General features: G+C 42.0%; 2 protein-coding genes across 2 annotated transcripts; both read right to left on the reverse strand.

The window, feature by feature from the left end:
- Window positions 1–1,313: 1,313 nt before the first annotated feature.
- On the reverse strand, window positions 1,314–5,560 carry rpl27 (ribosomal protein L27). Its single transcript, XM_003222451.4, has 5 exons — window positions 5,446–5,560; window positions 3,932–4,014; window positions 3,392–3,561; window positions 3,124–3,234; window positions 1,314–1,400 (listed from the first exon to the last, which is right to left on the reverse strand). Exons 2-5 carry the CDS (start codon window positions 4,010–4,012, stop codon window positions 1,352–1,354), a joined length of 411 nt encoding a protein of 136 aa, XP_003222499.1. The 5' UTR covers window positions 4,013–4,014; window positions 5,446–5,560; the 3' UTR covers window positions 1,314–1,351.
- A 7,206-nt stretch (window positions 5,561–12,766) lies between these two features.
- rundc1 (RUN domain containing 1) lies at window positions 12,767–22,484 on the reverse strand. The gene is made up of 5 exons (XM_003222495.4): window positions 22,083–22,484; window positions 18,284–18,442; window positions 17,926–18,124; window positions 16,381–16,494; window positions 12,767–15,350 (listed from the first exon to the last, which is right to left on the reverse strand). The coding sequence occupies exons 1-5, from the start codon at window positions 22,422–22,424 to the stop codon at window positions 14,479–14,481; spliced, it is 1,686 nt and encodes a 561-aa protein (XP_003222543.2). The 5' UTR covers window positions 22,425–22,484; the 3' UTR covers window positions 12,767–14,478.
- Between the last annotated feature and the right edge of the window lie 1,172 nt (window positions 22,485–23,656).

The following is a 23,656-nucleotide window of genomic DNA, read 5'->3' on the forward strand; positions in this document are numbered from 1 at the left end:
TGGAATCCCACAGGACCTTGGGCAAGCCACTCTTTCAGCCTCAGGAAAAGCCCTAGCAAACCTATTCTGAACAACTCTTTTAAGGAAACCATAGAATAAACCATATCAGAGGTTGTGAACCACTTGGAAAGCATATACTAGTAATAGTTTTGGAAAATAGCAGAGGCAGGAAGACGTGATTGCCTCAATCTCTTTGGAATTCTAGTATTATTTTCAGAGAGAATTTAGCCTGGAGACATTTAAACTGAATCTATGCCCGCCTACCCTCCACTCACAAGTCAAAACTACAAATAACACACACTTAAGGGAGTTTTTCTTTGGAAAAGATGCAGATACAGGCTTGTTCTTTTGACAAATGTAGCAAAAATGGATGTTTGTGTATGCAGGAGAAATGAAATCAAAAGCTGCCTCTTGTCAGGTACTTTCTTGTTAAAATGTCTAAAAAAAAACAATTTTACTCCAAAAATACCATTTTGGTGTAGTCTAGTAGGGGAAATAATGGTTATGCTTCTCTATAATGTTCCTAAAGTATCCTTCATATAATTCTAAAGATTTCCAAGATGGAAATTAAGAAATAAGCGGACAGAAAGCTAAAAGCAAGCTCACACTAAAACATCTCATTTCCTTGTGCTAACATCTATGTAGAGAAACTACGCCAATATTTAAGAGCTTTTTTAGTCACCCTAAAGCTATTGTAATCCTTACTTTAAATCTGAGATGGTGACACTTCAGTGGCACAATTTGCGCATGAGCACCAGAAAGCACACTTGTACAAGAATTAACCCCACTGTATTCTGTGGTTAAGCCTATGGATTAAAACTAGTAAGTAAGTAAACTTTTATTATGGTCAATGACCAGCTCATATATGATTAAAAATAAATGATTCCAGGAATCAACCTGGTTGTTCTGGGGGTATTACTACTACTACCACTATTATTATTAACGACATTTCTACCCCACCTTTCTTAACCTCAGAGGGGATTCAAGGCGGCTTTACACATAGGCAGCCATTCGATGTCTTAACAATGTACAATTTAAAACAGTAGAATTATATTTAAAAAAATTAAACATTTAAAAACAAATCCATCACTAATAACCATGCTATCCAAAGTCATAGTCTGGGCCGTTCCAATTGTCATTGCAAATAATTCATGTCTATCTATTGCACAGGTAGATAATTACTACAAAACCCATCCCTGAGCATTAAAGAGTTTCATTGTTGAAGTATTCCATTATATAAATTTCACATTTTTTCACCCACGCTTTCTCAATGAGCCCACAAGAAGAGAACTTTAAAATAAGAGTCAGAGAAAGGGAATTTTCAACATTTATTGGTGCAGCAACATCCAATTTAAAATCTGAGCTTCTGGAAAAACCACTTGTTCTTGCCTGTCTTGTACCTGAAAGGGAATAAATATGTCCGATTAAAAGTTCTGTAATTGTATAAGGAAACAATAACACAAAAGGATCATCCATTACATCAAACAACATACTCATTTTATCAGATGCAAGTGAAGTGTGTGCAGTGGGTTAGATAGTCTTAAGTCCTTCTACACTGCCATAGTGTTCCCTCACTTATCACGGGGGTCACATGATTACATGAATCTACACTGCCATACAATCCAGTTCAAAGCAGTTAATCTGGATTTTCTATGGCAATGTAGATGGGTCCTTCTACACTGCTATATAAAATCCAGATTATCTGCTTTGAACTGGATTATATGACAGTGTAGACTCATCATATAATCCAGTTCAGAGCAGACAATGTAGATTATCTGCTTTGATAATCTAGATTCTTGGCAGTGTAGAAGGGGCCTTAGTTAACTTACATACTACATAGTTACATGTACTCATAGCTACAGCACTTCACATAATAGAAATACATTATCATAACCATTATCGTAGTGGTTCTCAGCCTGTGGGTCCCCAGATGTTTTGGCCCACAACTCCAAGAAATCCCAGGCAGTTTACTAGTTGTAAGGCTACCTGGGAGTTGAAGGCCAAAACATCTGGGGATCCACAGGTTGGGAACCACTGCATTATAGCATACTATTGACTCAATTACAATGCACTTATTACAAGGGTTTCTTAACCAGGGATCCATGGAAAGATTTTAGGAAGCCCATGAGCTTTAATGGGAAAAAATTCAATTTATTACCGTTATTGTCTCGAAGTTTTAACTGAAATCTAGCATTTCCTTCACTTATCAATATGCACCATAAATTACATCAGTATTCATTTTATATCACACCACTCCGATTTCTAAATGTTTGCCGAAAATTACCATTTGAACCGATGGTGCGCAGTGTTAGGTTATCAATTATTAAATTGTAGGACAGTTGTAAAATGTAATTTTGAATAGTTCTAAAATTAAATTTAAAGACATGTTGATGTTCAGTGCCATAAAACTATCAGCTGCTGCATTCTGAGGGGTGTTTTGGTTTTCACCTGACTGGCAAAGCAGTCCATGGAACAAGAACCCCTGACTTAGCACTTGATATAAAAATATAAATAAGCACCACACATGCCAACAGATCAGTTAACCACATTCAGCATCAATAACACTAACATTATAATTGTATTTAAGCATATTACTAAGCCCATTCATTCTACTAAGAGGCCCAAACACAATTTAAAAAAGAAAGAAAAATAACAAGAATTAACCACAATGTTTTTCGGACAGCCTATCCTCTCAAGTAACAGAAAGAAACACTACTAGAATTGCATGCTCCGCTTATAATTTGGGAAATCTAGGCCCTAAGGCAGGCATGGGCAAACATCAGCCCTCCAGGTGTTTTGGACTTCAACTCTCACAATTCCTAACACCATAAGCTGTTAGGAATTGTGGGAGTTGAAGTCTAAAACACCTGGAGGGCTGAAGTTTGCCCATGCCTGTCCACAGGATTTCACTGCTTCAAAATCCACTTGGCCTTTGAAGTCTATGGCTGCCTCCTATTGAACCCTTGAATTTGCGGTTTAGGGAGGGGCCTTTTAAATTCTCAACCAGAGAGATCCCAATTCTTAGTGCCAACTCTCTAATGCCTGATGTGACCATGTTATATAGTTCTAAATAAGCACATTCAAAAATTCCCAGTAATAGGGACACCGCCTCCTCCAACTCACCTTTCCTCAAACTTCACTTTGGCCTCTCGCCGTGCCTTACGTTTCAGCGCAGGGTCCCGAAATACATCCTTGTTGACAATGGTCTTGTCAAGGGGGATGTCAACGGAGTATCTAAACAAAGATAGAAGAAGCAGTAGAAAAATTACAAACATGGACACATTTCTATCTTCTTGCCTAGTTCCCTAGCCACTGACTTAGGATTAAAAGCACAGCTGACAGGGATTCATTACAGTCATATGTCTCTTCTGTTTCCATTCTTCTCATTTACCTGGTTGGCATCAAATGGTTATAATTGTAGACTTTCACGAAGGACTTGATCTTCGACCGTTTGGCAATCTTTTTCTTGCCCATGCTGGCTGTCACTTTGCGGGGATAGCGGTCAATGCCGGCCACCAGGGCATGGCTGTATGGACGGTCGGACGTACCATCGTCAATATTCTGTAATAAGAAATCCATTTAAAAGATATGAAACCTCCTTGGAATGACAAAGAAATATTGAATCCTATGGAATTCTGAGGTCTGTAGCATTTTACACTGTCATATAATCCAGATTATCAAAGCAGATTTTTATATAGCAGTGTAGAAGGAGCCCCAAGTTCCTTTGGCTTAAAATTCTAAATTGTTCTCATTACACTGCAAATCTCAAGGCTCCATAGGATGGGATAATCACAGTTAAAGGTGGATTCACAAGGACTGTAATTAGGTTGGGTTGAAAGGCTATGAAGACTTTTTTTATACCAATACTTTTCAAGAAATAGTTTCCCTTAGTGTTCCACTGTATCTCACCCACAAAATCCAACTGTCTCACCTTAACAATAACGGCTTTGCGTCCCGAGTAACGTCCAGCCAGCACAAGGACCACCTTCCCAGGTTTCATAAACTTGCCCATCTCTGAAAATAAAAAGAGAAAAAATGATGAACACGCAATTGTTCATCCCAAAACACTACAAGGAAAGTTCAACATACCTGCACTCTGAAAAATCAACTCAGCTACACCTGGGGTGCATCTACACTATATAATTAATGCATATTGATACCACTTGATCTGCTCAATACTACTGAATCTGGGAGTTGTTGCTTACCAAAGCCCTTCCAGCTTCTCTGCCAGATAATGTCAGTGCCTCACCAAACTACAATTTCTATGATTCTACAATACTGGCAATTAAAATGATGTCAAACTGCATTAATTCCACAGTGTAGTTTGGACAACCTTAAATTGGTATATACCTCATCCCTGAATAGAATTTAATCTCATAAGGCTGGGAATCATGAGACGCTCCAGACATTGCTGATCGCAGTGTGAACTCAGATAACCCAGTTCAAAGCAGATATTGTGGGATTCTCTGCCTTGATATTCTGGGTTATATGGCTGTGTGGAAGGGCCCTATGTTTATGCTGGCAGTGTCTATTAGGTTTTCATGCCATCCCATCACAGAGGAAGGCAGCTGGAGGAAAAGCCAAACCTTCCCAATTTAAGAGCCAGATGGAAACCGAGGGCCATGGCATTACAATATGAGCAATGTTTAGAGGCAGAGGCCTCTTTTATACTGCCAGATAATCCAGAATATCAAAGCAGATCATCCATATTATGTGATTTGATCTGGATTATTTTGGGACCCTTCCACACAGTCATAAAACCCAGAATAACAAGGCACATCATCCACAATATCTGCTTTGAACTGGGGTATCTGTCAGGGATGCTTTGTGCTTTTCCTGCATGGCACAGGGTTGGACTAGATGGCCCATGTGGTCCCTTGCAACTGTATTATTCTATGATTCTATGGCCCTTCCAGACAGGCCCTATATCCCAGGATCTGATCCCAGGTTTTCTGCTTTAAACTGGATTATATGAGTTCTCACTGCCAGATGAAAACCTGAGATCGGATCCTGGGATACCGGGCCTGCCTGGAAGGGCCCTATGATATATTCCAGTTCAATGTGGAATCAAAAAATCAGGAAAGAACTGTAAGAAGGGCAGAGGAAGCAGAAAACAGAGCAATGGGCTAAATGGCCCCGCTCTTCTGAACTTGGGTGTTGACGAAACACACGAGGAGTTATCCTGATTTGACACAAAACAGGCCACAGGGAAGGTTTGTTCTGTGGCTCAGTGCGGCCTCCTTTCCCCTACCTGCATAATAATGGCTCAAGGAAGAAGGGCAAACCGGGCCCGTGCGAAACCCTTTGCCCTTCGTTCCGCCCCCAAACCTCCCGCCCCGGCGGAACACAGCCCCACCTTCCCTCCTGCCACCCCGCCAACCGAATTCCCTTCTCCGCTGGAGAGGATGGCAATGGATACCGGCCTCTCTCTTCCTGGGAACCTACCGAAGCCGTCAGGCCGATGGCGCCCAAAACGGAAAAGGAAAGGCCAGCTACTTCCGCCCACCTTTCACCCAGCCCTCCGGATCGAAGTGCGCATGTGCCAGAAATGAAACACAAACCATGCAGAACAATATAGAGGCGTTTGTCAAGCTTCCGAGTTCGCTTTAGTTCCTTCTTTTTTTAAAACTCTGAAATGATTTTTTTAATTGATGGATCTGTGGGTGTTGAATCCGTGGATTGGGGTGTGTGTGTGTATGACTAGTCCTTTCTTTCTCAGATTTCTGTTGTTATTTGCCATTAAGTTAACTTCTACCATATTTCCCTGAAACAAAGGTCAGGTCTTATATATAGTACTAGCTGTGCCCGGCCACATGTTGCTGTGGTTTATGGGAATGTATTGTTGGCCAAGTGGAATAGCAGTGAATAGCCTTGCAGCCTCAAAGCCTGACTGTTTTCTTCTTACGGGAATCCTTGTTTGGTGAGCTGGAAAACAAAGGAATAGGCTTGCTACTTGGAAGGCTGAGTACTGTGAGTAGATGTGAGTAGATCAATAGGTACCGCTCCGGCAGGAAGGTAACAGCGCTCTATGCAGTCATGCTGGCCACATGACCTTGGAGGTGTCTACGGACAACGCCGGCTCTTCGGCTTAGAAATGGAGATGAGCACCAACCCCCAGAGTCGGCCACGACTGGACTTAACATCAGGGGAAAACCTTTACCTTTTAGAATTGCAGTGAATAGCCTCACTACTCCAAAGCCTGGCTTCTTGCTACCTAGGAGAATCTTTGGTTGGCCAGCTTCAATAGTACAGAGTAGTATAGATGCTTCAAAGCCTGGCCGCCTTCTACCAAGGTTAATCTTTTGTTGGTCTGGTTGAATTGCACAGAATAGCCCTGCAGTTCAATGCCTGGCTGTTTTATACCTAGGGGAATCCTTGTTTGGCGAGCTGGAGTAGCATCCTTAATCAAAGAGTCGCTTTGAAGCCTGTCTACTTCCTGTGTAGGGCTATCCTTGTTTGACCAGCTTGAATTGCACTGAATAGTCTTAAAAGCTTGTCCACTTTCTACATAGGGCATCCTTGCTAGGCCATGTTGAATGGGACGGAGTAGCCTCGTGGCTTCAAAGCCTGGGGGTTTTCTACCTAGTTGAAATCTTTGTTGGCCAGGTTGAATAGCACTGAATAGCCTTGTTGCTTGCAAGCCCGACTGCTTTCTACCTTGTGGAATCCTTGGTTGGCTAGGTTGAATAGCAGTTAATTAATACTTGTGTGGCAAGTATGAATGCTGCAATTAGTCACCTTGATTAGCATTTAATGGCCTTGTAGCTTCAAAGCCTAGCTGCTCCCTCCCTGGGAGAATCCTTCGTTGGGAGGTGTTAGCTGGCCCTGATTGTTTTCTTTTTGGAAATTCCAATTTCTCTGTTTTCAGAGTGTTGCTCTTTATTTACTGTCCTGATGTTAGAGATTATATTGTTCTGTATTATTATACCACAGTAATTATTATATATTATATTTATAATCTTATATCATCTGCTTAGAACTGGATTATATGAGACCCCTTCTACACAGCTGTATAAAATCCACACTGAACTAGATTATATGGCAGTGTGGGCTCAAGATAATCCAGTTCAAAGTAGATACTGTGGTTTATGTGCCTTGGCATTCTGGGTTATATAGCTGTGTGGAAGGACCTTGAGTCTACACTGCCATATAATCCACTTCAAATGAGATAATCTGCATTTTATAGGCAGTGCAAATGAGGCCTAAGTGAATTTTGCCTGAGCGCCATGGTGGCTGAGGAGGTGGACAGGAAACGAAGGCGGCGGGGCCTACCTTTCTGACTGGCAGCCAGGGAGAAAATGGCTCTTCCTCATCCTCTGTAATTTGGACTATTTTACCAGGGTTTTTGAAAGACATAGATTGGATGACTATGTCTTTTGTGGCCAAATTTGGTTCAGTGGTTTCTTTGTTTACTCCATGGGAAAACACACATTACATTTTTATATAAACTGTATATAGATTATTATTCTCCAAAAGGGCTTATTTTCAGTTGTCTTATTTTTTTCATGTACAACAATTTACACTTATTCAGTTAAGAACTACAGTAGAGTCTCACTTATCCAACATAAATGGGCCGGCAGAATGTTGGATAAGCGAATATGTTGGATAATAAGGAGGCATTAAGGAAAAGCCTATTAAACATCAAATTAGGATATGATTTTACAAATTAAGCACCAAAACATCATGTTATACAACAAATTTGACAGAAATAGTAGTTCAATACGCAGCAATGCTATGTAGTAATTACTGTATTTACGAATTTAGCACCAAAATATCACAATGTATTGAAAACATTGACTACAAAAATGCGTTGGATAATCCAGAACGTTGGATAAGCGAGTGTTGGATAAGTGAGACTCTACTGTATTTAGATAATGTGCTGGAGTGGAAATATTAAAATTGAGATTGATATTTCAAATGTAACTTCTGTAGTTTGCTGTATAAATTGCATATACAAGGAGGGGAGGGTGGGAGTGGGATAAAACAATAAAACAACAATAAAAATTAAAAATACCTTTATTCAGTTATTTGTGTACAACAATTTAAATTTCTTCATTTGTGTACATTTATTCATTTATTAATGTACAATTTGCATTTATTACTTTATTTGTGTACAACAATCTGCATTTATTTATTCATGTAAAACAATCTACATTTATTTGTATATACAACATTCTACATTTACAGTAGAGTCTCATTTATTCAACCTTCGTTTATCCAACATTCTGGATTATTTAGCGCAGTCTGCCTCCTGCCCAGATCTACAGCTGGATCTGGGCAGGAGGCAGACTGCATTGGGAGAGCAGAGATGAGCTCCCTCTTTCAGCTCCAGCTCCATGTGGGGACAAAAGAGAAGCCTCCCACAAGGATGGTCAAAACATCTGGGCATCCCTTTGGCAACATCCTTACAGACGGCCAATTCTCCAGAAGCGACTTGCAGTTTCTCAAGTTGCTCCTGACTCACACAAAAATCTAGCCATGTAGAAACGGCCTAAGAATGCATTTGAATGGTTGGACTGGATATCCAGCCCAACCCCCTTCAATCAGGCATGAGGGTACAGTCAAAGCCCTCCTGACAGATGGCCGTCCCACTATAATCCAATGGGAGGGTGTGTGATTGAGGCTTCTTCCACACAGCTGTATAAAATCCACATTGAACTGGATTATATGGCAGTGTGGACCAGATAACCCAGTTCAAAGCAGATATTGTGGATTATGTGCCTTAATATTCTGGGTTATATGGCTGTGTGGAAAGACTCATAGTATCCTCCTCTGGGGGTTTTGAAGGAGAGACTGGATGACCATTTGTCAGGAGTGGTTTGACAGTGTCTTCCTTTATGGCAGAAGGGGGTTGGGTTGTATGGCCTCTGAGCTATATCTATATCTCTTTTTATATCAACTGTATCTACCTACCTACCTACCTGCTCTTTCTCTCATTCATATGATCTGTTGACTGTGATATTTGTGAGAAATCCCATGGTTATAAAGGGAAATATGCAAGAATTAACTGTAGTACATAAGATGTATGAAGGAGACAGTTCCGAACCTTGTTTAAACAGTAACGATTATATGAAACTTATATATCTACTAGCTGTGCCTGGCCACACATTGCTGTGGCGAAGTATGGTGGTATGGGAAATAAAGTATTGAGGAATTGGTGGTAGTTAAGGTAAAAGGTAAAGGTTTTCTCCTGGCATTAAGTCCATTATAAATGGGTTATATAGCTGTGTGGAAGGGCCTTGAGTCTACACTGCCATATAATCCAGTGCAAATTAGATAATCTGTAGAAGAGGCCTAAGTGAGGCCTAACTCGGCCTGTCCCCTGGGCTGAGTGGGTTGCTAGGAGACCAAGTGGGCAGAGATTAGTCCTCTAACTGGCAGCAATTGGATAAAAACAATTATTCCTTTCCCTCTAATTAGGACTTGACTTTTCTTTTTGTTGTATCAAAACAAAAGGCGTGTAGAGGCGTGGATGATGGGTTGTGTTGTCAAATTTCGAGGTTGGGGGGCCTGTAGTTTTGTTGTTTTGTTGGTCGCCGTGATGCCATCACTCATTTATATATATAGATTGCATATTGAATGAAACTCTTATAAGAGGTTGGTTTAACCTCCAGTTTGCTATTAAAACTGTCACAAACGGATACAGGTGTAAAAAGTGTGTCACCAACAAGAACAGTTTGCAAAGCTCTGACCTAGATATTTCTAGAGATCACACCTATATCCATTTTTAGATCCACCAGTACAATTCTATGGTCAACCTCCGGCAAAATGTGTTGGACTATGGCTTCGACTGGCATACTTTACTGCAGCTTTCAATGCAGACTTTAGCCTGGATGAGGAATCCCGACAAAAAGAGAACTCTTATCAGTACCTAAATGCTTCCCTTCATGCTTCGTTGCCTGTATTTTAAATGAAAGACTGCTTCATTTTTTAAGAGAGACAAGAAAAATTACTAAAAGCGTTTTCATTTGATGTGCTTGCCACTGAGATTCCCATTAATAAAACCATTTATCAGCTACACTGCTTTATTTTCCAGTTCTTCTCAGCATTACATCTGTTGCTTTGTCTGTTTCTGCCAAATCAATACATTTTTAATGACCACTGCAAGAACATAAAGGGCTGTTTATGTGTGTTTCAACACTGAGCCGACAAACTTTTAGAAAGAATCAGCAAATTTATGAGACATTCTAAAGTGTTAAGTATGCCATCTTGTATGTTGAATAATATTCTTAATGGGTTTAAGGCAAAATGACAACCCATTACGAACTACCTAATATATGCCTCCAATATTCGTATGCCATCTGGTATACCCACCACATGTGATGATTTGCCTGCGGAACGGTACATTTCTAGTATTTAAAATGTATAACAGAAAACATTGTTCTAAACGTGGCAGATGTTAAACCCCAGTCAAACATTTTATATTGTGTTTCATGCAAATAAAATAGAAAATATTAACTTTATAGAGAAACACGTACAGTCTTTGTTCTGAAATTGTCATTCCAACATTTCCTTGCTTTACTCCCTTTCATTACAAAGCTGAAAATATTGCCCAAATGTGTTTAATTTTTCCAGGACATTACTTTCTTAAGCATAGAAATGGAGACCTGGTTGATTTAAGAGAAAATGTCTTGTATGTAAAATAATGCAACACTTTTAACGTATCTTTGCCCATTGTTAAAACTGGATGCAATGAATTGATCAATGTAATAGTGGTATATTGATTTTCTTGATTTTGAAATACAGTGTTCTCTCATTTATCGCAGGAATTACGTCCCAGGACCACCCACGAAAAGTTAAAATCCATGAAGTAGGGACGTTATATTTATTTTAATATTTATATTTTAAAAAAGCAAAACAGCGAATCCACGAAAAGCGAACCGTGAAGTAGTGAGGGAACACTGTATACCTCTTTGGGAACATGCAGCAATAGGAGAGTTTCAATGGTAGTCATTACAGTTGTATTAATCTATATGTATGAATATTTTAATTTTTTCCATTTTTTAAAACTTCCAATACATTTAAGGAAATAATAAGCAGACTTGAAATTAAAGTGTGCACTACAGTAAAAAAAAAAAAGCTAGATAATAAGTGTTTAATCCATGCATATGCCTTCAAGTTAACAGCTGTCATCAACACCAGGAGCCCCTGGTGGCGCAGTGGGTTAAATCCTTGTGTCAGCAGGACTACTGACTTGAAGGTTGGGTTGCTGACCTGAAGGTGGCCAGTTCGAATCCAACCCAGGCAGAGCATGGATCAGCTCCCTCTGTCAGCTCCAGCTCCATGAGGGGACATGAGAGAAGCCTCCCACAAGGATAGTAAAAATATCAAAACATCTGGGCATCCCGAGCAATGTCCTTGCAAACGGCCAATTTTTTCGCACCAAAAACGACTTGCAGTTTCTCAAGTCACTCCTCACACACACACACACACACACACACACACACACACGAATAGCTGACATATTCAACCCCATGAATTTCATAGGATTTTTTTAGGCAAGAAATGTTCAAAAGGTGATTTTGTTAGTTTCTTCTTCTGGAATATAGTGTTTCCTTGCTGTATCGCAGGTTTTTAATAAACACTAAAATAACATTATAAATCATAAAAAATTATGATTCACAGTGGCGGTGGTCTCAGTCGGGTGCGGGCGGCAGGGCAGAGGAGCCCAACCAGTAGCAGGAGAAGGAGGCAGCACCGTGTTCCCCTGCCTCTTTCTTCCCTTCCTCTCTCCCTCCTTCTACTTCCTTCCTAAGGAGAAGCCTAATAAATATAGCATCCCCTTACTTTGTAGATTTTCACTTTTCGTGGGTGGAACCACAATAAGTGAAGGAACACTGCATGCCTACAGGTTTTGGTATTCATTGGTGGTCTCTCATCCAATCACTCACCAGGGCTGACTCTGCTTAGCTTTCAAGGCCAGAGAGTGTCTGGTGCCTTAGACCCCTTCTACACAGCTGTATAAAATCCACATTGAACTGGATTATCTGGCAGTGTGGACTCAGACATATCCCTGACAGATGGCAGCGTGAACTCAGATAACCCAGTTCAAAGCAGATATTATGGATATCTGCCTTGATATTCTGAGTTATATGGCTATGTGGATGGGCCCTTAATTTAGGGTATTTACTTCTGCATTTTTCAGATCTCAGATGCTGTGGTATCAACTCACTCATTTTTAAGAGCATTATTTTACTGCTCATATGTTCTAATAGAGTAGAACATTGGGGCTATGTCATCCATTACTATTTGTGAATGTATGTTGCCATTGTGTAAGTGTGTGTGGTGAAGGATGCTGCAAAGGATTCAGTGCACACTTGTGAAGAACATCGGTGTCAGTGGGCTCAGCTTGCCATCCATCACAAAAAACGCGGTTTCTAAATGGCAAGGATAGGATTGGGAAGTGACCAGAAAAAGCAATTCGTCTGTTACCACTACAATCAGACTGGAACACACACACACACACACACACTCCTTGTTGAAATGGTCCTCTCAAACTGATGGTGTGCAAGGTAGCAAACTGTATCCCTAGTCAGCGGCTATATCTCTTTTTTTAACTCACACACATTGCTCTAGTGCCATCTAGTGAGAAAAGCATTCCAGGGCTCTGAAGCAATAAAGGCCAATGATGGAATGAAACAGGATTAACAGTTAGAGCTAGGTAGCTTCTACAGGTATGAGACTTATTCTATACAAAAAGAAATACCCAGAAGCTACCAAGAAACTGCAAAGAGTTTTTTAAAGAAAAAAATGGAGGAGAGAGTCAGAAATTGTACTGAATTTATTATCAGCAACAGACACAAATCACCATTAATACATTCTTTCTCTTGCACTAAACCGGTCAAAACAAAACACACATACTAAGAAAATAATCAAGGGACCAGGAAAGTTTTCTAAAGTGCAGGAAACACATAATCCAAGGGTTTGAAGTAGAAATGTACCTACATTAAAACAGATCTGTTTCAGTAGAATAATGTACATACATGTCACAGGCCAACTAATTTGTAGAAATACACAGACTCTACACAGCATGAAAGAGCACTGCTTACCATCCAGACTAATCTCCACAGTCTCTGAGGCCCCTTCCCCACTGCCGCTATATCACAGGATCGGATCCCAGATTATCCAACAGTGGAGATCCATATAATCCAGTTTAAAACAGATAACCTGGGATCCAATCCTGAGATATAGGGCAGTGTAGAAGGGACCTGAGCATGAATGTTGCCAAGATTCCTTCAAGGACCACAACGATGCATTTATCTACTTAGATCTTCCTTACAAGATGGCTAAGAGGAAAGTTACAGGCACCAACCATGTAGATAAAGGAATCTTTCACAGACTATGGGTATTCTTTCCGGAGGCTATTAGCAGGGCACTATCTGATATCCAAAGGGGCAACCGAGCCACAAATAATGTAGATCTCCTGATTTCAGTATCTGCAGCTTTCAACAGCATTTGAAGAAAAAAAATAACACAAGAGTGGAACATTCCAGCCAAGCCTTGCTACTTCCACAGATCTGGCATAAGAATCAAATTCAAGGTCATGCAGTCCCAATTTAAAAAATAGCAGCTTTGGGCTGGATCTAAAAAACATAATAAAGGAAGGCAATTTTGTGTGCCAATACAGAGATACCAAGTCAGACCAGAACGTTTATCCCTTTAAGGAGAGTTAGGAAAGCTGCCATTTAAACAGACAAGCTCCACTTTTTCACTGTGCACATAAAGCTAGGAAGCATCCCACCTGATAGAAAAAGTATTTGTGTTAGATCCCAAGCACCAAACAGGAGTTTTAACAACTGCTTAATTATGATGTCCCTCTCCAACAGGGTTGTGTGCGTGTGTGGCCTTATGAAGCCCAGAGTCTACATGTCCTTGTTGTCTAGGCAGCTGTAATACAGGGAGATGCTTAAGGTACTGGTTGACATGTAAGCAGATGCAGAATCCCATTGCAGCACACAAGAATGTAATGTGAAAATTCCCTGCAAGTGTTTGGTCCTAACACATATGGGTCAAATAGTTTAAGGCCTTTAACACAGTGGACTTCCCTGCTCAGTTTCTGGGAACTCAGCCACTACAGGCTGAGGGCGGTGTAACTGGTATATACATCCTGCAGGAGAAAAACACCAATGGTATTCCATGGGACTTGGAGCAGAAACAGGTTCCCCAGCAGAAGTTCCCCCTGGGATGAAAGATGTCCCTCTGATCTGTTGCCCATCTTGTCTACTGACGCCACTACAAGAAAAGGAGGCTAGCCTTAAGGGCTGAGATTTTTGCACATGGACCTTTTCCACACAGCTGTCTCAAGACAGACGCTGCCTTCCCTAAGAGTTTCATGTAGCAGCTCAGCAACAAGAAGCCACCACCAAAAAAAGCAACACTGCCTCCCATGTGAACACACAAGCAGTGGCCTCCTGTGCTGAGAAATAAGTGCTTTCCCACGCAAAAGAGTTCCAGTGAGGCCCACACCTCCCTCATAATTCAAAAGGCATCTTTGATGTTCTTCAGTTGCCGAACAGCCAGGTCCACAGGAAGGCTGAAATGCAAACTGCTGAGGCGGCTGAGGATATTGAGGGCCCCTTCAAAGCCTGTCTGAGCCATGTAGCTCCAAGGCTGGTAGTGCGCTTGGATCAGAGCGCCAGACTTGCAGATGAGGTTGAGCCAGGAGACCAGGCGCTGTTCGTTGAGGGCCAGGCACACCAGAGCCTTCAGTTCTGAGTCTGCGCTGCGCTTGAAGGGGTCATGTTCAGAGAGGACTGTATGGATTGCTGAGAGCAGACTCTGCTTTGGGGTGGCAGGTGCCGCTCCCATCACTGGAAGGGCAAAAGACTGAGAGAGTTTGCGTGCTGGTGATTCCACAAAGGCACGACCATTCTTAGAGTTGTAATACTTCACAAAGAGCTCCCAAGGATGCATGGCCTGAGGAGAGGAGCTCAGCACAGGGAGCAAACAGGCAATGGGGGCCAGAACCAAGCTCATTCCAGGGGACGGGGTGTAGAGACCATGGGCCAGAAGATCCCGCAAGGCAATGGTCAGCTCCTTACGCACAGCCAGCGTTAGCTCATCCCTTCCTCCCAAGGAGGTATCCTGGGCGCTTGAATAGCTGATGACATGTTCTGACTCTTGCAACTGATACTTTTGGGCTAGTGTCTTCACACGGGCTACAGCCATTCCTAATTTGTTCACTAAGGGTGCATAGTCCCTGTCAGAACGGTCCTTTTGCCATAAATGCTGTGGGATTTGTCCAGCTGCACAGCCAAATTGGCTCACAGCAAATATCTGTAGCACAGCAAGCACTCGGCGCATAAGATGTAGTCCTGTCTCCCGCATCCTCTGAGCATCTTCAGGGTTCACTGCAGAAAGAGAGAGAATGCAATATTTTTAGAGCACTACTTCTTAAACTGTGGGTCCTGACTCCAAATGGGGTCCCCTTAGCTCACTGTTGGGAGTCATGAAAAATTTGGCAACAGTAAAAGGTTTCTGAATGTCACCTAGTGGCGCAATGGATTACATTTTTGTGCTGGCAGGACTGCTGGCCAAAAGGTCAGCGGTTCGAATCTGGGGAGCGGGGTGAGCTTCCATTTGTCAGCTGTAGCTCCCCATGTGGGGACATGAGAGAAGCCTCCCCCATGATGGTAAAACATCAAACATCCAGGCATCTCCTGGGCAACGTCCTTGCAGAAAGCCAATTCTCTCACTCCAGAAGCAATTTGATCTCAAGTCACTCCTGACATGAAAAAAAAAACCAAAAAAACCTAGTGGCGGTTTTAGACATTTAAAGTTATCTGTGGTGCAGTGTTTAGAGTGGAGTTCACAGAAGATGATTTAGCTGTACTTCATAAAAAGGAAAACCAGCCTTGCAAATGCTGACTTGTTATAAGTAAATGTTTGATTTTTATAGCTATTTTAAATATCTATATACCTAGGGTCACGTAAAAAATTCTCAAAGCAAAAGGGGTGGAAAAGTTAAAGAAGTTTTGCTTTAGAGAACTATGCAATGGAACATACTCCACTAAGGGAATGTTTGCAGTGATCTAGGGGAGCAAGCATGCAAAACTCAGACCACTTGGAATGCAGAATACATTTTACTGCCTTCAATATATAGAATAGATCACTTTTAGTTGTCCTAATATTTTGAATGTCAGATCTCTTTTGTACTTAATTTTACTTTTCTTCCACCCATGAAAGGAGCATAAATTGCCAGGGCGGCAGGAAACTGGACATTTGTTTGTGTATTACTGACATGCGCAGTAGAATCATTTTCAGAAAAAGGCAAGCATGAAATAATGTTAAGCACCATTTTATTTAACAAGATTAGAAGTCATCATTGTTTAAAAAAAAAAAAAGAGTCTGCAATCCGCCCAAACCTGTCCAAATGCCCACCTCTGTTACTTCTGTGAGGTTGCTTGGTATTTGGTTTGCAGGTGCCACTTCCAGCTTTTCCAGATGAACAATCACACTGACCATTCTCTTGTTTGCCTGGACTGCATACTTCTTCTGCAAAACCCAAAGGATAAGATTGTGACTGAAATTATATATCTAGAACAGCTAGGATCAAACACTCTGAATGCCAAACACCAACTCTCAGGACTTTCCCCTGAGCTATTCCTTGTTTCTGTACTTTTCTAACAGCAAAGGTTTCCAGATATAGTGAAGCCATGTGATAATACTTAAAAGTTCTCCCCCACCTTTTATAGAAGGACTTTCTCTTATCTATAGACCAAAATATCCCTGAGAAGGAATGCAGTAAGTTCTAAAAGCATATGAACTAACTGTTCAGGGGTATCTATGTGTAAGAGAAACCATGAAAAATGTTGTGCTACCGTAACGATTGATACTTGCTATATCATGGAGTTTCCCTCTGGAGTCTCTTTAATTAAAAAAGCAATTTAAGATGAGTTGTAGTGTCCTGGGAAGTTACAGCATTCCCTCAGTAGTGTCTCAATTTTGTGAAGTCAGATTATGTTTATTTACTATTTTGCATGCAGAAGAGCAGAGTGGCAAACGGTGGGTCACAATCAACCCCAAGCCATTTTTATAGCTCTCAAGACACCCAGCAATTTTAAAATACAAATTCTGGGGCTCTAAATGCCCTCTGGGGGCCAACTTTGTAGTTAAAGAGTTGGCACCCCACTTTAGACTTTATGGTTGCCCCTGCTATATCCTGGGATTTGGGGTTTAGGGAAGGACCTTCAACATTCTCAGCCAGAGAAGTCCTGGGCCTCACTAAATTATAAACTCCAGATTCTGCAGGAAGCTTTAAAGTAGGATGTCTACTCTTTAAATTGTAGTGTGGTAATCTTTGTCTCCATTTCTAATCAGACTACAGCTCCTTCCACACTGCCCCTATATCCCAGGATCTGATCCCAGATTATTTGTTTACCCCAGGTTATCTGGCAGTGGGGTCTCATATAATTCAGTTTAAAGCAGATAATCTGGGATCAGATCCTGGGATATAGGGCAATATGAGAGGGGCCTACATACGGTAAATACAGAACTTATATAATTGCCAACTTACACTGCTGAATTACTCTACAATGAAAATCATGATATTTTTAAGGGCTAAAGACAAGTTTAAACTCTCTTATATTAATCCCACCACTTATATGAAATGGAACTTGCATTTAAAACACCCACTGGATTGATGGATCTGGTTTAGTTGGGTGGCACAAAAATTGTAGGGGTTTCCCCTCAACAGACTACCTCTGGAAGTTGTTTAAGACACAGTACTTATGCTCCTTTCTTCCTTTTACACCTATCTCTGTGATAGCAAGAAAAAGTTAACATCTGATAATTTGTGAAAATTAACTTAAATGTGATTGGCAGCACTTTGGCTAGCTCGCCTCTGCCCCTGAGTGTTGCATGCATTTCATATACACCTTATCCCTCATATGTAGCTCACAATAAGTAAGAATTTTCCCAGCTGACCTTGGATAAAATTGATAAACATCTCAAGATCCCGGATCTGGGTTTTAAGCTGCTCTACCAGCTGTTCCTTCACGCGAGCCGGATTAACTATCTGGGCCACAGCCACATCCACTTGATGATGCAGCTCCTCTGGGGACAGCGAGGCAATGTCCTCACTCAAGTTTATGTCCAGCTTCTTGATCAGCTCCTCAATAATTACCTGCAAAGCCACGCAGAAAACAAAAGACATACAGTTGTGGACCATCTTTCTTTCCAACAGACCCCCCTTCCCAAAGGTCTAAACACCAATTGGCTTAGCTAAAAGGTCAGCCACATAGACAAGCTAAAATTAGGTAGTATGTGCACAAGTGGGCCTCACCCGCTGTCTCTCCATGACCACGGACTGAGGTAGTGCATCATAGCTGCCTTCCTGGTAGGCAAATGTTTCCAAGTCATCCAACTGGGCCTTGAGTTGCAGGATGAGCTCCCGCTGCTTCTCTTTCTGTGCCTCTATCTGTTCTTGTTTCTCAAGCTCACTCTGAAACAAAGAAATAATACATCATCTCCAATCTATGGAAAGCCAAAGAGACTGGTCTTTTCAGATCTTCTTGGATCTGGCCCATTTGCCTGAGCAAGCATGGCCAATCTTTGGAGATAGCATAAGTAACAGTCCAGAGCTCCTGAAGAAAAGTACATTAGAAAATAGTTAAAGAACTCATAATAGCTCTAGCTCTCATAACAGTCATCTCATGGCCTACAAAGTTCAGAAAATCAAGCCTTTATGCACAGAAAACTGTATAATATGAATTAATGTATGCGAAAGTCTCCCTAAATCAGAATGCAAGTTGAAGGCACAAACACACACACACACACACACATTTGTGCATAGACACATACACAAATACACACAGAAGTATACATGCCAGAAATGCAGGTATAGCTCAGTTCTCAACTCAACTCTTCTGTTTAATTTGCAAACAGTAAGAAAGCATAATATCATCATACATTCCAAGCTTTGCCAGAGCCTTCAGGAACACAATGATATGGAATGGACTGTTTAAAAATGGGCACTTAAAACATGCACTTTTTCCAACTTACAAATTCAACTAAAAACAATACTACAGAACATATCTTGAGTATAACCTGGGTACTGTCTGTTCTTTTACATTACTATAGTTGCCAGACACAACACTAGATCACACATGATCACAGTTGGACATGCTGATAATTGAGACTGGCAAAGGGGTCAGTGGAACACAAAAGGTTAAGAAAATTATTGTTATTATATTTATTTATACTCCATGTTATCTCCCCAAAGCTGTTTGACATAAGAGAATTAGTATACAACTTCAAATATACAAACATGCAAACATTAAAATAAAATTAAACTGAACTTAAAGCACCAAAAAATCAGTTAAAATCAATCGAAACAGTTAAAAACCACAGCCACTAGATCTTAAACACCTTCATCTTTAAAAGCCTGTCTGAATAAAAAGTTTTTAGCCTGTTGCCGGACAACAGGGAGGTGGCAATTCTGGCTAACCTGGGCAGAGAGTTCTAGTGTTGTGGAGCAGCCACCGAGAAAGCCTTGAGATGGAGGTGGGACCAAGAGAATGATTTCTCATGAAGATCTCAGGGCCCGGGCAGGTTCATACAAGGGTATGTGATCACCCAAAAAGCCTGGACCTCAAACATCTAGCACTTTTGAATTCTGCCTGGAAACAGACTGGCAACCAGTGGAGCTGCTACAACAGGAGGGTTGTCTGTCTTCTGTAGCCAACCCCAGTTAGCAACCTGGCTGCAGCTCTTTGGACCAGCTGAAGTTTCTGAGCATTCTCCAGAGGCAGCCCCATTTAGAGCACATAAAACTTCACTATTGTGTGAGCAGTGGAACCACTCCCATGAGGCTTGGAAAAACTGCACCCCTCCTCCCAAGTTCAGGCCTGCAGGTGCTGCACCAAGACCACCCCCTAAGCCGATGTATAGAGATTGTTGGAATGACGTCAAGTTGCTAATATCAATTAAACAAACATACTTCAAAGATAAACTCTCACGGAGCCAGTCAAATGACGCAGGATTGCTTCTGGTGACTCCGTCTGCAACTGTTTTGATTAATTTTAACTGAATTTTGAGGCCAGGTATCGGCAGTGGCCAGGAGAGCGTTTGCACAACTAAAACTTGTGCGCCAACTGTGCCCATTCCTTGAGAAGCTAGATCTGGCCATGGTGGTCCATGCCTTAGTTATATCCTGTCTGGATTATTGTAACAAGCTCTTTGTGGGGCTGCCTCTGTAGAGTGTTTGGAAGCCCCTGCTGGTCCAAAGAGCTGCAGACAGGTTACTCACTGGGGCTGGCTACAGGACTTCTCAGGAACAATAAAGGAAGCTGCTTACCAGAACATACATACAGGAAACAGTAAGCAAAGGATCATAGATAAACATTACTAGAGAAGGCTTGAAGGTGGTTGTCATTTTCAACATAGAATTCATCAAAGCAGTCCCATCTCTATCTCAAGCCTGGTTGGTGGGAATGAGAGAGAGGGCCTTCCTTCTTGGTGGCTGCCCCACAACTTTGGAACTCCCTGCCCAGGGAAGCCAGAATGGCCCCCTTCTGCTGCCCTTCAGGCAGCAGGTGAAAACCTTTTTATTCAGGCAGGCTTTTAAAGATAAAGATGTTTAAGACCATCAAAGGCTGCTGTGATTTTGTGATGTGATTTTATATGCTTTTATGGTTTTAACCTGGTTTGTTTTAATATCAATGTTGTTTAATACTATTTTCATATTTGTATATTTGCAGTCATATTGCAATGCTTTTAGTTATGAGCCCCCTTGAGTCTCTGTATGGAGAGAAATAGCGGGATATAAATAAACATAATAATAATAAATGAAAATATTGAGATGGACACTTGGCTTGATATTTCTACCTATGGAGGTAGAAAGTGAAGATGGGAAATATTTGGATCCCAAAAGGGTTAGCCTTCGTCAGGATGAGATGGTGGACGGGAGAGAAAAAGTGTATCCATGAGACCCCATATTGCCTATTCCTGATATATAATTCTAGAATCCTAGAGCTGGAAGAGATCCCCAAGGGCCATCCAGTCCAACCTCCTGCCACACAGGAAGGCACAATCAAAGCACTCATGATAGACAGCCTCTGTGGAAAAGCCTTCAGAGAAAGAGACTCCATCACACTCCAAGGCAGCCTATGCCATTCTCCAACAGCTCTTACTCTCAGGAAGTTCTTCTTAATCTTTTCAGTCAAATCTCTTTGTTTGCCATTTGAAACCACTGCTCTCTTGTGCCCTGGTCTCTAGAGCAGCAGAAAGTCAGTTTTCCCTCCCCTCCTCAATGGGATACCCTTTTAAAACTCGAAACATGAAGGGAAGAAGAGAAGGATGGAAAAAGGGGAGGAAAGCCCTATGTCAGCCCTTTTGGCTTGTCGTAAATTTTCTGTTTACTAACATTAGATCTATTAGTAAACATGTCCTAAATATTTGATTTATATATTTAAAATTTTAATTGTTATTTTATGTTGTTTCATAAGTATACCTGATGTTTATTTTATTGTTTATGATTTGATCTGTTTGTTATGTTTTCACATGTATGTTTGGCATTGAATTTTGCCATTATTATGTTGTAAACTGTTTTGAGTCCCCTCAGGAGTGAGAAAAGTGGTATATAAATGCAGTAAATAAATGATAAATAAAGAGAAGGAAGAAAAGACAAAAAGAAAGGAAGGACAAAAGTGTGGAAGGGAAGGAGGGAGGGAGAAAGAGGGAGGAAGGGAGGGAAGGAGGAAAGAAAGAGAGAAGGAAGGATAGGATGGTGAGAGAGAGGAGAGCTTAAGAAAAAAGCCCAAGGAGCCGCATCCACCCCCATGCCTGAGTTTGCCCATACCTGCTTAAGAAGCACAATCCCATGGACCAGTGGCTCTCAACCTGTGGGTTCCCAGATGTTTTTGGCCTACAATTCCCAGAAATCTCAGCCAATTTACCAGCTGTTAGGATTTCTGGGAGTTGAAGGCCAAAACATCCGGGGACACACAGGTTGAGAACAACTACCATGGACAGTGGTGATTCAAAAAGGAAAGGATGCCTATCTCTTTTAATGCAGGGACTTCAGGGAAAAGAGCTCTATTTCAGAAGGGGAAACCATGCCAACATTGTGCCGGCTTCCTCACCTTGCCGCCGCCCCCGACTCCCTCCACGGCGGCCCCGAAGCCCGGGCAGCCTCGGAAGGCGAACTCTTCCAGCTCCCGGAGCAGGCGCTGCTGCTGAGCCGGCCCCGCGCGAACCACCTGCCGGAGGCGGAACTGGACCTGGGCGAAATGGGAGGCCAAAGCCAGGAGAGCCGAGTGGAGGCGGTGCCGCTCCGCCCGCAAGGCCCGCGGGGAGCCCGGCTCGGCCTCTTCCTCCTCCCCGGCCTCCTGCTCCTCCTCCCCGGCCTGCGCCTCGGACACCGCTCCCACCGGCGCCCAGCGCTCCCCCGGGCCCGACGCCGACGACACCGACGACGCCTCCATCTTGGCCTCCGCCGCCAGTGGCCGGTAGCAACAGCCAACCGGAAGTCCTTCTCAGCCGTACAAGAGGCACCGTCATTTCCTCGAGGCGGCTAACGTGCAGATAGAACTAGAAAATTTAGAATGTCTCTTCCTCTGCACAACGGGCAACTTCCGGCTCCGCTTTTTACATCCTCAATAGTTAGGAACCTGTTCTGGATAATAACTTTGTCCTACTACACTGAAGGGCTGTCCTAACCTCCCTCTGCAACTTCCCCCAATGAGTGTCTCTCTGACCCTTTCTACACTGCCATATAATCCAGATGATCAAATCAGATAATTCACAATATCTACTGGATTATATGAGTTTACACTGCCACATAACCCAGTTCAAATCAGATCATCTGATTGTATATGGCAGCGTAGCAGGGGTCCTAGATTATCTATTTTGTACTGGAATATATTGCAGTGTTGCCTAATACAATCCAGCTCGAAGCAGATAATCAGGAATGTATATGGCTGTGTATAACACACAACAACCCTGTGATTCCAGCCATGAAAGCTTTCGACAACATATCTATTTTGAACTGGAATACATGGCAGTGTAGTTTAATATAATCTGGTTCAAATAGAATAATCTGTATTGTATATGGCAGTGTAGAAAGTGTCCTAGATTTTGAACTGGAATATATGGCAGTGTAGCCTAATATAATCCACTTCAAAGCAGATAATCTGGATTGCATATGTTGTTGTAGAAGGGGCCTCAGTCCTTAGCGTGTCACAAGTACATATACAATTTTCCACGAAAGATGTGATCCAAAGTGCATCTACGCTGTAGAATGAATGAAATTTGACAGCACTTTAGCTGCCATGGCTCAATGCTCTGGAATTCTGGGAGTTGTAGTTGGTGAGGCCCCAGCATTCTTTGGCAGAGAAGACGAAAGATCTTGTGAAACTACAACTCCCATGATTCCATAGCACTGAGCTATGGCAACTAAAGTGGTGCCAAGCTGCATTCATTATACAGTGGACCGTTATCTCGCTGCAGACATTTCCACAGGCCAAGGGTGCCAACTTAGCAGTTCGAAAACATGCCAATGTGAGTAGATCAATAGGTACCGCTCCGGCTGGGAGGTAACAGTGCTCCATGCAGTCATGGCGGCCACATGACCTTGGAGGTGTCTACGGACAACGCCGGCTCTTCGGCTTAGAAATGGAGATGAGCACCAACCCCCAGAATCAGACATGACTGGACT

Source organism: Anolis carolinensis, chromosome 6 (assembly GCF_035594765.1).
Source record: "Anolis carolinensis isolate JA03-04 chromosome 6, rAnoCar3.1.pri, whole genome shotgun sequence".
NCBI lineage: Eukaryota > Metazoa > Chordata > Lepidosauria > Squamata > Dactyloidae > Anolis > Anolis carolinensis.

Coding starts and splice junctions, on each gene's coding strand:
- rundc1 (XM_003222495.4), bottom strand. CDS start 22,424: ATGGAGGCGTCGTCGGTGTCGTCGGCGTCGGGCCCGGGGGAGCGCTGG. Junction 16,495..17,925: donor GTTTATCAATTTTATCCAAG/GTCAGCTGGGAA, acceptor TGGGTTTTGCAG/AAGAAGTATGCAGTCCAGGC. Junction 15,351..16,380: donor ACCTCACAGAAGTAACAGAG/GTGGGCATTTGG, acceptor CTCTTTCTGCAG/TGAACCCTGAAGATGCTCAG.
- rpl27 (XM_003222451.4), bottom strand. CDS start 4,012: ATGGGCAAGTTTATGAAACCTGGGAAGGTGGTCCTTGTGCTGGCTGGA. Junction 3,562..3,931: donor GCAAAGCCGTTATTGTTAAG/GTGAGACAGTTG, acceptor TTCTTATTACAG/AATATTGACGATGGTACGTC. Junction 1,401..3,123: donor AAAGTGAAGTTTGAGGAAAG/GTGAGTTGGAGG, acceptor ATTCCCTTTCAG/GTACAAGACAGGCAAGAACA.